Below are 15262 nucleotides of genomic sequence, written 5' to 3' on the forward strand. Positions count from 1 at the left end.
AGCAGCAGGATCCCAGGTGTTACTCTAAAACTTCTTTGAGGGGACAGGGATCAGTGTCTTTTTTCCTCACATAAAGTTCTATGAAGTAGAAATACATTTTTCAGGATGAAGAAGAGTTAATAAGGTAAAATCTTGTCACAGACCTTGTTTTCCAGGCTGTTTGTGTGCTTCCTCACACATCAGGGTAAGTATGATAAAGACCTGTAGCTGTTCTTTAACTGTGTGGCTTCTTTAAAATTAACTACACCAAACAATTCCTGATTTACAGGTAAGTAAAATTTAGCTTAAGCTTTTTCCCCAATACTTCTGGTTTCCTCCTCTCTAATGAAACATTATACTGCGGTGTGGCATCTTGCAAAGGCTGCAGAAACTTGAAAGTCTCTTATACTTGGTGATCAGGCTATTCCTACCTGGTCCTTTAAAGTGCTGGAGAGGTGATTCCTTTATCATACTGAGACACCACAAACATCATGCAACTAACTTGTCTTAAACAGTCTTTGTCTCTGTTCAAGAGTTGTAACTTTAAAGATTTTTCTCAGAAGGAAAACTCAGCTTATTTTAAATAGCTGTGGTTGAAATTTCAGGCCTGCACTGTTTTGTGCACAGCTCTGCTTTATGAGCTTACAGCTCAGCAGTTGGGGGGGAGGAGAGACAGAGCATTAAAAAAATCATCAGGAGAAAGAACTGTATGTATTTAAAGTAACTGTAAAGCAAGCCAGGTAAGCAGTCCAAAATTACCAGTATCTCTGAAATCTCATTAAGGAGAATTTGACTGTAGCATTTCCCAGAAACGACCTTTGATGAGATAATTGCTAATATTAATGTTTCCTATCCTGAGTAACATTTCTATTCAAGTTGGTTTAAATAAAACTAGAATTCAACTGACATCAATTCTAAATGCCAAAATCCTGTAAGTCAGGCCCATGCCAGGAGTTAGCCTTCTGTGGGTGAGCAGCACTAGAGGAAACAAATCACTTGTGCTAGTTTTTGTCATCAGCACTGTATTTTATTCTGTGGTTTTGGTATGTGAGTAACAAAAAGAATTAAAGCTAAGACATCTTCTAGGTCCATGAAGTTCCCAATACAATTGAACCCAGTAATACCACCAGCAGGTTCAACAGAACTTCCTTAAATTCTTGCAGCCCTAACTACCTTGCAAGAGGAAACCATAATGCTCCAAAATAGCATTAAAGTTATACACAGAAATTCAGCTTTAAGCCAGGGCCATTAAAAAACATGATGATCAAGTACTTTAGATGTTACAGATAATTTCTTTGGTTTAATTCCTTATTTTCTTCTCTTTACCAATAGCATGATATCAGCAATTTCTGTTAAATCAGAGCAAGAGGAAAACACTAACTGTGTTGGTTTCACCATTACAATGTACCTGAATGTACTGTGCATTTTACTTCTTCACCAAAAATTTGGTGATATCACAGGCATACTTTGTAGCTAAAGACTTTCTCTTCAGCTGGCTTCTTTCCTTGGCCTGTTTTGCAGTTCTCTGCAAAAGAGAGAGACAGGTTCAGTGAGTATTGATACCTGGAAACACGTCCAGCAGAAAGCATTAGCTCACAGTTAAATTCCAGTCTTGTCTTTGCAGTAGACAGCATGATGAAATGCAAATGTTAATTATTATTTTCCCAAATCCAGAGGAAACTGTATATTGTAATAGTTTAATGCTGCATTTCCAGCTTGGTATATGGGAGGGAGAGGCTGTGAGCACTGGGGTTGTGCAGCAGGGCTGAGGAGGAGCCCAAGTGCAGTTTGCCCCTGCTGTTCCCTGTGAGAGGGCCAGCATTCCTGGCTGCACACACTGACCTCCCTGTGGCAGGCTGTGCACAGGGTCTGAAGGTTCTCCAGGGAGCACTGTCCTCCTCCGCTGTACACGGGCTGGATGTGATCCACCTGCCAGAACTGCCCCTCGGCCGGGCTCCTGATCATCTCATTCAGCTGCAGCACAAAAGGACATGCCAGGGGTGAGACACTCCTCAGCTACATGGACATGCTACTGTAGGAACAACGAAATTCTGGGAAGTAGCTAGCTCCAGTCTTCATCAGGATAAAGAAAGCCAGCCTTGGCATTTTTTAGTTACTCCCACTGGACAGGCAACAACTCTTAAGTAGCTGGCATGTTTTCAGCCAGCCCTGGCTGTACATGCTCCTCCCTACAGAACCAGAGCTCTGATGCCTTTTAGAGATGTTAGAAGACAACAGGATTTAGTTAATTTAATTGTTTTTAAGGACTTGATTTTCTTGTTCTGTTGTTGGTGCTAGGTTACCTTTCTATCTTAAATCTGTAAGAACATTTTTGGCTGTCTCTGAACTCTATACCCAGACCAGCTGTTCCTGCTGAAACCCCAGAACCATCACCTGCCCAAGGGGAAGGTGAGACATCCAAGAGCTCTCCAGAAGCTGCTTCCTCTGGCTCCTGGGTGCATCCCTGACGCTGAGGAAAAGCTCCTGGGCGTTGTTGTGGCAGGCCTGGCACACGCCGTGCTCGATGAGGAACACCTGGGAGCGCAGGTAGCTCTGGCTGGAGCGGATGCAGAAATCCTCCTGGCAGGCGTGGCAGCAGAAGCGCGTGTCCCAGGCCGGGCAGCCGCCAGGGGGCTCAGCTGTTGGCTGCTGGCAGCTCAGGCACAGCGGGGTCCCCTGCTCGTCCAGGGCCTGCAGATACCCTCGGGACAGGGAGGGGCCCCCGGCATCAGTCTGCCCTGCAGGGAGGGCTGAGGGAGCATTCCCAGGTTCTGGAACCCATCTGATGGCAGAGAACAAAGTACAGCTCTGGAGAAGTGATGTATTCAGCAGCGAGTTCATGGGGGGTTTATGCACTGTGTATTTCAATTGGGTATCTTTTATGTTCTGAAAAATCATTTTATCTGAAATAATACCTTGCTCAGATTGATACCTGCACAGTGCAAATCCTTTACTTGGTTTACATTTCTATTTAAACAAAATTTGGCAATATAACAAGGCAATTTTTCTTCTGCACATCTTACCACACTCAGTTATTAGTTGAAATAATGCTGTATTTATAAAGACAGGGTGATTTCTATCAGGCATGTACACATACAAACACATCCTGGTTTCTCTTTACAATCTCCATGGCTGCCTATGAATTTCCTACTCAAAGTAGGATACACAGTGCTTGTTTAAGAAAGTTTTTTAAAAGGGCAATTCCTGTTTGGAATTTTCACTTCGTTACCAATTTTTTTTAACTCTGAGACAAAATAGGAGCAAATTCGGTGTCCTCAATTTGATGTTGACCTCACAGGAGGGCTGAGCTAATATTCTTTTCTCTAACTGAATCCCATAACTATTCTCTTGTTTTATGTTAGTCAGACTCAGTTAATTAGCAGCTCTATCAGCAGACAACAGATGAAATCTAAATTGTTAGAAGAATAAAACAGAACTCATTAGCACTACAGCAAGTTTCTTATCTAACTACTGTACTTCAGCAAAGCACCCACTCATAGCAAATAATTTTACTACCATTATAAAAAAATGTGGCAAAAGAACTTAATCATGCTATTACATTAATAAACCTACTTTGTGGGTGGTTTAGGAGCAGCACATTTGTCCATTTCTTTGGAGATGAGGCGAACGCTGCCCCCACTGCTGCTGGCCTTGGAGAGCGAGGCTGCTGCCACATCCTCCCTGGTCACATACCTGAGAGAGTGACAAATCCTGTCAGCACAGGGAGCAGTCTCCCCTGAGGAACAGCACTGGGCTGCAGCAACATTGGTACAGCACATTCTCTTCAAACATTCCTCATTTTCTGGATGAGAAATGAAGTTTGGCAAAACGTGCTTTATATACTTCCATATTAAATACCTTTTTCTAAAAGTGAATTCTAAGCAGTGAACAGGTAATTTGCTTTGTGTATAACAATTAAAAAATGACTGCAATTTGATACTGCCTGCCAGTGAAACCTGAAAGGCATTTTGTTTCAGTTAGGTGATCTCTCAGTGACACTGGATAAGCTCTGCAGGACTCCTTGCTCCATTAGTTATGTTTGATCTCCCTGCTTTATTTTCATGTGAAACCCTGTAAAATACAACTGCTCCTAGTTAAAAACTTAAAATTGCTTCACAGAAACCACTATTCAGACAACTGAACATCTGCCAAATCCTACAAGGCTGCTGTAGATCCTGGTAGGTTTTCTAACACTACAGATTTATCCTGTACTTCATGGAAGGACACAATCAGACAAGATTTATTACCCTCTGCTTCTGATACTACTGGAATTACAAACTGTTTATTTGCTTCATTCTTACCTACAGCCAAAATAGTCACCCTGAGGAATTTAACAGTAGGGATTGAAGGGAATGAGAAGGTTTTAGATGGTTTGCATGACATGTTCTGTGCAGAGCAATGACAACACTGAAGCTACAAATGTCTGTCAAGGAAAACCACATCAGAGAAAGAAAGGAATCAAAGGTACATTTAGGTTTTCACAAGGATCCAACACCAGCCCTTTTCAGTGACACTCAGCATAGACAGCCACAGTTTTGACAAATGTCATCCACAGAGAACAGAACTGCTTAAAGAAAAAACAAGAACTGAAAGGGTTCAAGTTGGCTGTGAATTATGAATAAAACATTATCTCACTGATGGCAACTAATGATTTATGTCTGCTTCCAGATGGGGAGAAACAAGATGCTTTGACCTTACTTTTCTGTTGTAGTCCTGAGGTCGGGGTTTTTCCTTTAAAAACACCTGGCAAGTTCCAGATGCTGAAACATGCAGTGCAGCAGAGCCAGAGCAGCTGCTGAATGGGGCACAGAGCTGGGCAGGGAAGGAGACACTTCCAGCAGATTCACCAGCATGCCTGCCTGCCTGTCACTGTGACAAGCAATCACTGAATGTCCAGTTCAGACCTAGCAGCATTCCACTGAAGGCCACATTAAATTAACCAAACTTTCTGCAGTAACTAGTAGGAGGAATTAAAACCAAGCCCCACATACCTCTTTGTGCTGCTGCCCACTGACTGCTTTTTAGACAGCTCCTCTGCAGCATGAATGGGACTACAGAATATCTGACCACTTTTTCTGACAATCTTCTGTTTCATTGCTGTTAGATGAGTCCATTCTTTCACAAACCTCAGGATCTGGCAGAGAACATGACAGTCAGCAGCAGGACAGGCTTTGCCACAGATTAATGCATTCTAGCCTGGCTGGAAACAGCTCCTACAACCAGAGATGGTGCTTTCATGTAACTCTTCACACCCCCCATCTGTGGAACCCTTCAGTAGCTGCTTCACACAACAGCTGGTTCAATCTGTCAGGTAACCCCCCTACAAATTTAAATTCCAACCTTGCTGGAGAACCTACAGAAAGAATCAGTTTTATTCCTACATGATGGTTTTCTGTTTGGAAAATCAGATTTTAAGTTAAGCTGAAAATATTTCCCATCCAGTTTAAATCTGGATTTCCTTACATGAGTACTTGTGTTTGCAGTGTTCTTCTCAAACCCCATTATGAATGGGATCTTTATTCCTAAATTAACTGAATGTCTCTGGAGCTGTGCCTGACTGTTTGAAAACTGTTAGCAGACCAAAGGGACAGTGAGAGTGAAGGCCTGCTCAGGCCTGCAGCTCTGATACAATCTAGAACATTCTTATTTAGAGTGTGCTCCATTTAATTCTGAACCTTTAGGAAGTTATTTTGTTGACTTATGAAAGTTAGTAGCTAACCCTGTAAATGAGAAATGAAATGATACCTGGTTAATTCCTTCTACTGCAATGTGAACAGGAGGCACAATAATTTGCCAGAGTAACAGACTCCATAATTAATATTCACACCAACATCTGTAAGATTGATTTGATGAAACTGTGCCTATATCCCAAGGCTTGGCAGTATTCTGCATTTATTTTTGTAAAAGTAAGTAATCTTCTTCTGCATTAAATATTATATTGCTGTGCCAGTAGAACTTGTTCTTACCAATGCACGATTCTTTTTGTTCTGGAAAGCCTCTGGTAAATCTTCCCAGTTATCCAGCTGAATGTCCAGTGGAATGAAATTATGATTCAGTGGTTCACCATCCTAGACAAACAAACAGCTTTGTTTACAGATGCAATGTAGCACAATGTAGAGAAGTAATCTGTTGCAAGTGACTTCTCTTCCCTTCCTACTAAATTTAGTCCCTCAAGGTCAAATTTTTCCAGAATTAACAATAAGGCACAGAGATAACAGCAAAAATGCAAGGAAGATTATTCATATTAATCTACCTAAAAGTAACAAGGCTGAACATTTTAACTTCTAATAGATCTGATAGTTCAGACACACAAACTGCCTTATATTAAACTGAAATTAAAATCCTCTTGACTGAATTCTATGGGAAATGAATGATTGGAGATAGGAGAATGTCACTTCATTAAAATTTAAAATAAGAATTCTTGAACACTGTTTATCATACTTTTAAATGTCTGAAGAAGTTCTCCACTTGATTTATAAAGGAATAAGTTGTGCAGTGGGTACATCTAGCCAAGGAACTTATTGATGCCAAGGAACTTATTCACAAGCATTTGAGAGGAGAAGCAGAATTCCCTGGGGTCTCACCATTCAGCAGATTTTGTGCAGTATGTGGCACCATGAATCTCTAATTCCAGCAGAACCCAAAGCAGACAATTGCCCAAAACCCACCCCAAATGCATCTTTGTCTGAATACAACAAGTGAAGCTAGGCAGCAGCATACACTTTAAGTACATATAACAAATTTTCAGATACAAGAGGACTTTTGGACTCTTTTTGACTTTTCCAAGCTGCATCAGCCTCACAGAAATGTCTTATCTCAAAGGCTTGCCCTCAGTTATCTGTGCTGCTTCAGTGGCACCTGAATACACTGATTCACTCAGTGAATTGGAAGAAATCTTCCCACTGAACTTTCCTATCACTTGAAAGAAGAAATTGGCAAGTCCTGACCTCCTCTTGAATACTGACCTGGAAGATTCCCAGCTGCTGGTTTCTGTACCCAATTAATTAATAATAATGGGCTTTATTAAAGAAATTACTAACTTACACATAGCACCCATGCTGAGCTTTCTGAAGATTGGTGGCAATGTTTCATTTACTTAGTGTGTCAGGATTTACTGTCATTTTTAATTTTAATTTTGAATGCTATTCTATTCAAGTTATTTTGTGATAAGACACTAATAATAAAAAAGGAATTTTAAACAACTGTCACTGGAATTTCTATTCCAGATGATTTAACACATTAGCCCAATTCTGTAAAACAAGAGAAGTGTTGGGAGTTATGTATCTAAAGAATTATTGCTTAATTCCATTGAGAAAAAGAACTAGAATGATAAACTACCTAATTTTTGTACATTTCAGTTAATATAAAAATATTAATGCTTTTACAGCAAACATAACAAAGGAGAGCATAGAGAAACATTTCATAGAGCAACATTCTCCTCTGCAATTTTAAAATAACAATAACCATACATATTTCAGTTTTACCTTTGTATAGAGGTGGATTCTGTCAGTATTCCTGCTTGCACAGAACATAAGCCCATCATATACTTGGAATGTGTCTGATTTATCTACAACAGAAAAAATGTAGGCATTAAAGATTTTTATTCATTCATTCTACTCTGACATTAAAAATAATATTTAATATTTATCTAATTCCAGAACAATGTAAGGTGCAGAGCTCAAGCAGCAAGCTCTGAAGGTACTTGTGTATTTTATTCTTCTGTTTCTCTGGATGACCCATCATCTGTTTGCCTGTGCCTGTCCTGAGTTCCAGTACAACAACCATCCACATTCCCAGCTGCTGGTTTGTCACACTCCTGAAGTCAGCCAGCTCTGGTTTGCTCCAGGAGCTGTGTGGAAAGGCTGGGCTTATCCAGCATCCAAATTCAACAGATGGCCCAGGCCAGAATGAGAAAGTCCCATGCTGGTGTTTGTACTTCTGTGTTTCAGAGGTGTAGGTTTTTCTTTAAAAGACATTTTTCATGCCAGAGGCATTTAAACCAGTTTCACAATGGGATAGAACTGTTCTTTCAGAGTCCCACTTTACCTTCTCCACATTCTTTTTCACTTTCTTCCTTTTCAGGGCCAACAGTTTCCTGTTCTCTGATTTCCAGAGATTTGTGGGCCCCCAGTTCCTTCAGATTTCCTCTTCTGCCCTCAGCACTGCCCTCTGCTCTCTCTCCATCTCTCCTGGGCTCCTCTTCCTCAGTCTGGCTCCTGGGAGCTTCACCATTTCTCTCACCTAAAGACAAAGAAAGAAGCAAAGCTGTGATTTGTGTTACCTGGCAGGCACCTAATAACACACCTGAGACAGCAACACATCACTGAAATACAAAGAAATGGCACTGCATTCTCTAATATTATTATGGTGCAACCACTTAGGAAGTTAGAGTAACTTTAATGGTAGGAGAACAAACACATGGAACAGAGCTTTTAATTTATGTAATCCCAGCTTTTAATTTATGTGTGCCCAGATTAATGCAAAAAATATATATGAAATAAACAATGCAGTTAGCAATTCTATATTATATACAGTTACTGTACACCATAAACACACAAAGTAGTTTCCCAAGGCATTGATTTATAGCTGTGAAACTCAGAAGTTGTCCTTATTTGAACAAGCCCAGAGATTTAAACAAATAGAAAAGGAAGCAAAAAGAACTTTACCCGTGGCTTTGCAACTGAAATGACAAATATTGGCATTTATGTATAAAAATGCTTCATTAATTTTCCAGATAGCTTAAATAAATTTAGCAAAAGAAATCTACTGTGAGCTGGTGGAGAAAGAGAAGCCATATTTTCTGGATAATGTCTCTCATGACAAATACACAATGCTCAAGTTAATAAAACTCCAACACCCCACTGCTTAGTTTTGAAAGGTGAAGAAAAGTATTGCTGTTTAATTGTATTCAGAATAACCATAAACCTCAAGGAAGATGAGAGGGACATTTGCTGCAAACAAAACAAAGGATATATTCTTCCTTATGGAATTTATAACCTGTTAACATTTTAAGGGTATTTTTCACTTGTTTCAAGTTAGACTCATGTAAAAGATCCCTGGGGAAAGCAAGACTAAGGAGTATCATATTTTCCTGGGCTTCTGTGTAGCCATAGGTTTAAAAAAATTGTATTTATTGAGCCTGATCACCACTGAAATGAAAACCACATCTTTCCCTCTGCAGCACCCCTTACTCACCATGCCTGCTCTGGGGGCAATGGCACATCTCACAGTAAGGCAGCAGAGCATTGTTAGTGTAAGTGCAGGCACTGCAGTGCCAAACTTCATTTAAATCTGTACTTCCACTTGAAGCATTTAAGCCATGAGGACGGAGTTCACTGTTTTTTTCTGGAAACAAAGAAGGCTTTTTTCCATTCAGAGGTGTTTTCTTTTTATTACTGGAGCTGATTGGGGTTGATCCACTTATGCTCTTTGCTCTTTTGGCTTCATGTTCACAAATATCTTCATCACAAATTACCTCCACCTCACTTATCCTTGTGGAATCCAGGTTTTCATTGCTCTTCTCTGCACCCTCTTCTTTTGTGCCTGCAGAAGATTCTGAATCATTGTGTAACAATTCATCACCAGAAAATCTTTTGCGTTTCTTCTCCGTGGAGGATTTGGGGGAAAAGAAGGAACGGATGTCGTGCTGTCTGTCCTTTTCAAACTGGGGAAGAGGAAAGGAATAGGAATCACAGAATCATTTAGGTTGGAAAAGACCTCTGAACCCCACTAGTGACTGCATCAGAAACTGTTAAACAAAAGATATCTTTAACAAAAGACAACTTCAAGAACAAACAGTGAGCAGAAAAAGCAATTCAACATTCCTCTTCTGATTCCAGAAATGTATTTTCAATATTCTCCTGGAAATTCTGAAATGGCACTACCAGAAAACAGATACACAGAACTGATAAGCTGTGTGCTTTTTACGAAGATTTTCATTACACTGTTTTAAATATTAGTCCAATTAATTCAGCACAGTTAGCAAAGATGTGATTTGAACAGAAATTACTTGGTCTTATCTGACTCTGAAGGTGGCTCAGTCACCTAAACATAACATAAGGACCCATCAGAAGACAGAGATGACATTTATTCCCCATAGAGCACTTTTCCCAACTTCACCTAAGTTTTTAAATGAATTTACATGACTTTTTTCTATTTATTTGATGTTTCTCCATTAGTAATGTCTGAAGTGCACAGAAAGCTGAAGCAAATGGCTGCTACAATTTTTTTAAAATTAAAGGAAACAGAAAAAACAAAATTTCAAGTCTTACATGTGTAAATAAAAGTTCATTTTGGGGATCTTCTAGATTTTCATTTGGGGTCCAGGTTTCAGCAAAACTCAAAAAATCCCATTTGTCCTTATCCCCTTCTTCAGCCTGCATTTTCTCTTTCTTGCCATTCAAGGTGCTGCCTGTGACTTTGGCCTGCAGGAACACAATAATGGTAACTGCTGTATTTAGCACACTGTAACCAGTGAAACTATACACAAAATTTATTTTATTACACAAAAAAGTATTTATTGAAGATAGAAGAGAATACATACACTGTGTACACCCTCTAACAGCCTTAACATGTTTTGCTTGGCATGTGGAGACAAATACAGGCAGAATTATTTAGTGGCAGAACATGTAAGATAAATTGATGTTGAATTACTGAGCCCCACCTCAGGAGGAGGAGACTCATAATGCACCAGGCAGGATGAGCTTTAAGGACCTTTCCAACCTAAACCATAACAACAATTGGGTGATACTTGTGGAAAATGGCAACCAAAGAAAAGATTAGTGTCATCTTGGATCTACTGAAAAAGAATTATCTGAGAATGCCTCTTCCTCTCAGAAAGAAAGCTTAGTTTAGGCATAACATTCATTCAATTAAAATAAAACAATGCACAACAAATTCTAGCTGTTATGAGTGAGCAGAATGCCTGAATGACTGAAAATTATAGACTGAGAAACAACAGCAATAAAGAGCTGGAAGATAAAACAACCATCTTCTGTGGATATGAACCATCCCATTCCCCTTGGCAAAGACTCATTATCTTTGCATTCTGAATGAAGAGCAAAAAGCTAAAAGAGACTAAATCAGGACAAACAGACATTTTGATGATCAGCAAGTGTAGGTGTATCACTGTCTCAGAGTGTTCCAGACAAACAAGACTGCTGTGGCACTGGAGTGCAGCCCCAGCCCAGCGAGCTCTGCCCCCTCAGCCCCATGGCACTGTGTACTTTATACAAAGATTCTGCTAATGACACAAAACTGACTAAAGACATTTCATGCTTTTTATACTCTGCTTGTAAGCCACTGAAGAACACCAGTGTCACTAAAAAATATCTCAGGTTGTTTTCCAAGCACACGCACCTTGCGGTTGAGCATGGCCCACATGAAGGTGTCCATGGTTCCCTTGGCAATCAGGAAGTGAATGTTCACTGAGCTGCACTGCCCAATGCGGTGTGCTCTGTCTTCTGCTTGCTTAATGTGGCCTGGATCCCAGTACAATTCAGCAAACACAACGTGAGTGGCAGCAGTGAATGTTAAACCCTAAGCAGAATAAGTAGATGTATTCTTTAAAAAAAGATACCACACACAAAAGCTGATTATCTTTAGCTTTAACAAGCTACAGGTTGTACAGGAAATCTTAATATGGAAATAAGAGGTGGTCCTCAAGAGCAGATGGGTTTATTTTACTGATTCCTCCTTGTGCCTCAGATTCAAAAAATATTTCAATATTGTGCAAAGACTGCGTGTTGCTTTTCATTATGGAATAACATCTATTTCTTATTAATCTAGTGCTTTTAGAGAAACAGAGTTTTTCTAATTATTCAAGAATGAGATACTGCTGGTTATCATCATTTAGCTCAAACAAATTCAATAGAGGCTTAGAACAGTTAACATGATTAGTGCAAAGAAATGAACACAGGGTCTACAAAGGGCAAACTGCGTGAAGATAAACTGCCTTCAGTAAACCACTTCAATCATCAATGGTTTCAGCAGCTATATTCTTCAAGTGTTTGAGTTTTCATTTTTTCTGCTCTGCCCTACCTGACCAGCTGCCTGAATACTCAAAATAGCAACGCGGGTCTCGGGGTCCTTCTGGAACTGATTGACGAGGTGAATCCTCTCTGCAGAGGGAACGCTCCCATCGATGCGGATGTAGCGAGCCTGTGACATCAGAGCAGACGCTAAATGACATCCTCAGTGCCTGTTTCAGAGCCAATCCCTCCCTGTCCCCCAGTAAAAACAGGAAAAGGAGTGTACTATTCCTGTCATAGGGATCAGGATACACCAGCACTCTTTTGCCCTTTGATTTAAAATTCAAAGGGCAAAAGAGTGTCTCTGGAGAAGTGTAGACTTTGTATTCCCTGTTTGCAAAAGTAGAAGATAGAATGAACATGGGATCTTAAAATGAAATATTTCACAGAAGAATCTGGAGTTACCCTGACACCATTTTTTAAAATTCCAAACAGTTAAAAAGAATAAAAATACAACATTACAAAGTTAGGCACCATTCCCAAGCAATAGTTAAGAGTCCATGATCAAAATAAGGTGAAAGCTGTTTGCAAGCATTTTTACTGCTTTGAATTAAAAATTCAGGTGAGATGATAGTGTGCAGTTAAAACCTCTCAAAAATAGGCAGAAGCAAACCGATTGAAAAAATCTGGAAAGCAATTGCCTATATCATTGATTTAATAATAATAATAATACCAGATACAAGTGTGTTTACATAATCCTGAAACACAAAGCAGTTCTTCAGAACCACACAATCCCTTTTAATCCAGTGGCACTGATCTGTACACACAAAGTCCTTCCACTGCTGTACTCGTGTGCAGTTCTGCTGCTTTCAAACCCAGCCATCTGTGTAAGTGCAGGTGAATTTGTGTGCACGTTTGTGAAGGCTTTACCTTGCTCTCTATCACTGCCTCTGTGCAGGCTTGCAGCATGCTCAGGTGATGGGCAAAGACGAGGAACTTCAGTTTGTCATTGTCAAGCATCATTTTGATGTAGTCCTTGACTGCTCCTGCCTGCAGTGAGTGTTTTCATTAGTGAGACACACAAAAAGTTCAAAAAGGCATTTTTTATTTTCACATCTTTCAATTCCTTGTAACATGAAAAGGTAAATTTCCATATCTTTTGTTATCTATGTAACACTTTATCACACACTGACATTGCTAAGAATCAAATAATTCAGATTAATTTTGTTTTAAAAAAATATCACAACTTGATGTCTTTGAGAAACCTAGCTTCCTCCTTCAGAGAGAGAAAAAACACACATTTATCCTCAAAAGATCATATAATTACATGGCACTTCCTCCACATTAAGATGTAGATAAACACCCTTTTAATTCAGACATCATTATCTGATGTTTTAATCCATATTTGAGAAAAAGAAACATATTTCAAACAGACAAGATAATATTTAATCAGAACTTCTGTAGCCACACACACAAAGCCATATATCAAAACTGAAATAATAAATCTGATATGTTCACGATACCATAATCATAAAATATTGCTCTCTTTAAGCATTCATAGAATTCTTTTGTGTCAAATGTAATTTTCAGTATCTTTTGCAAAAGCCATTAAAGCAATGATGACAGTGAATAACAAAATTTATCAGTGACCAACAGTTAATGCAATACACATTGCAGTGGTCTTCAGATTTCTTTTTCATTGTAATGGGGTTCTGCCTATTCCATTCCTATTCCTATTCCATACAGGGAAAAAGAGAGTGTTTCTCCATGTCATGATTACCAAACAAACCAAATAACCTCATTTCGTATTCTGGCCAATAAAACCAATTTTATGAGGTTAAAAACACACACTGGATAATTTAGGGATATTAAGGAAAGACTTGCAGCTCACCTTGGCAATGGCTGTTTCCTTATACATGCGTGTGATCAGACTCATGACTTCAGAAAAGTGGCTTTCAGTGGCATCTGACCTCAGACTTCTCATTAACTTCTCCCACTCTGCAAAAGTGGCATTCAGATTCTAATTGGCAGGAGAGACCAGTGGTTAGACACAGAGTACAAAGTCCAGGCATGTTTTAAGTGTGAAATGTTTAGGAGCTTTGGAGAACTCTATCAAATTGGCTAAAAGTAAATGTGGGATTCAAAATCTATGGGAAAAGCAGACAGAAAAGAAGATTGTACTACAGTTAGAAAAAAAATTATCATTGATGAAAAAAAGAACTGCAGTATTAGTGTTCTTTGTGTTGTATTTTAAAAAACAGTAACAGAGATACTCTGCTTTATACTCACACAATCTTTATAACTACATATAGTACACATGCATACATAAAAGTACATCTCCATACATAGATATTTCCATTTATTAACAAATGTGTTTTTAACAAAAGTGGAAATTTTACCTTTGCTGCAGCTTGTGGGAGGTCAAATGGAATACGTTGCCTGACTTTGGGAGGCAGCTGAGTTAGGACATCATTCTTCAGTCTTCTGATCATTATTTCACTTAAAAGTTGATGTAGTTCCTCTAAGTTTGAAGCTCCTCTACAATCCCATTGCCTTCTTTTACCAAAAAACCTGAAAATGATAAATCAATACAGAGTGTAAACATGAGATCTTCCAAATTCAATAGAAATCTTCAGTACATAATCAATTTTAAAGCACACTATTGGATATTAAAGTGTGCTTCAACTTCTCAGCAGTCACCACTGCCTGCAGGAGTCACTGCCCATCACCTGCACACAATCCTCTGTCTGTTCCCACCTTCCCATACTTCACTGTCCACAGGAAACAGAAGGTTCAGTTTAATTTTGGAACTCCTGTTTCAATGGACTAATGAGAAGAATACACCACCATGGGAATAATCTTTATTATATTTCAGACAGGAAAGCCATCATGAAAACTGCAAATATCACCATTAATATTCCTTTTTTTCCCTCCCTAAGAATTCCTTCTTAGTTACTGTCAGAGACAGGATTTAAAGCTTAAGCTCTCATCTTTGAAAGTTAAATAGAGGAAGAAGGTCTAACATTAGGAAGCTAATGGCTGAAAAGAGAACACATTTATACATTTATTAACTCAATCTTCCTTATTCTTTCTTTGCTTTGCTGTTTTTGAGGAAGTGTTGCAGTAGCAACAACAGCTTTTCTCTGTCAGCATCACCAGGAGACAATAAAATAATGAACATGACAGAATTGGAGAAAAGCCCAGATAGCATTTTCCAGAGCTAGAAGAGTGTGTTAAAAGCATGTAATTTTAATAAAAAGACAAACAAACAGCCACAAAACCCCCCACAATAATTTAGAGATTTTCAAGCCTTA

The 15262-nt window shown here is 39.1% G+C and overlaps 1 protein-coding gene across 1 annotated transcript in view; it reads right to left on the reverse strand.

The window, feature by feature from the left end:
* Positions 1-1272: 1272 nt before the first annotated feature.
* ZRANB3 (zinc finger RANBP2-type containing 3) overlaps positions 1273-15262 on the reverse strand; it is a 39573-nt gene continuing 25583 nt past the window's right edge. The window contains exons 7-21 of the mRNA XM_054278172.1: positions 14348-14519; positions 13840-13968; positions 12879-12998; positions 12019-12138; positions 11338-11517; positions 10251-10403; positions 9175-9643; positions 8026-8220; positions 7464-7546; positions 5946-6047; positions 4971-5113; positions 3553-3672; positions 2374-2761; positions 1822-1953; positions 1273-1504 (exon numbers count right to left, since the gene is read on the reverse strand). Coding sequence (XP_054134147.1) covers positions 1406-1504; positions 1822-1953; positions 2374-2761; positions 3553-3672; positions 4971-5113; positions 5946-6047; positions 7464-7546; positions 8026-8220; positions 9175-9643; positions 10251-10403; positions 11338-11517; positions 12019-12138; positions 12879-12998; positions 13840-13968; positions 14348-14519 — 2605 coding nt within the window. The 3' untranslated portion in view covers positions 1273-1405. The remainder of the gene's footprint in view (positions 1505-1821; positions 1954-2373; positions 2762-3552; positions 3673-4970; positions 5114-5945; positions 6048-7463; positions 7547-8025; positions 8221-9174; positions 9644-10250; positions 10404-11337; positions 11518-12018; positions 12139-12878; positions 12999-13839; positions 13969-14347; positions 14520-15262) is intronic.

Source organism: Melozone crissalis, unplaced genomic scaffold (genome assembly GCF_028551555.1).
Source record: "Melozone crissalis strain CALT ecotype California unplaced genomic scaffold, PUWL_Pcris_2 ptg000023l_1, whole genome shotgun sequence".
NCBI lineage: Eukaryota > Metazoa > Chordata > Aves > Passeriformes > Passerellidae > Melozone > Melozone crissalis.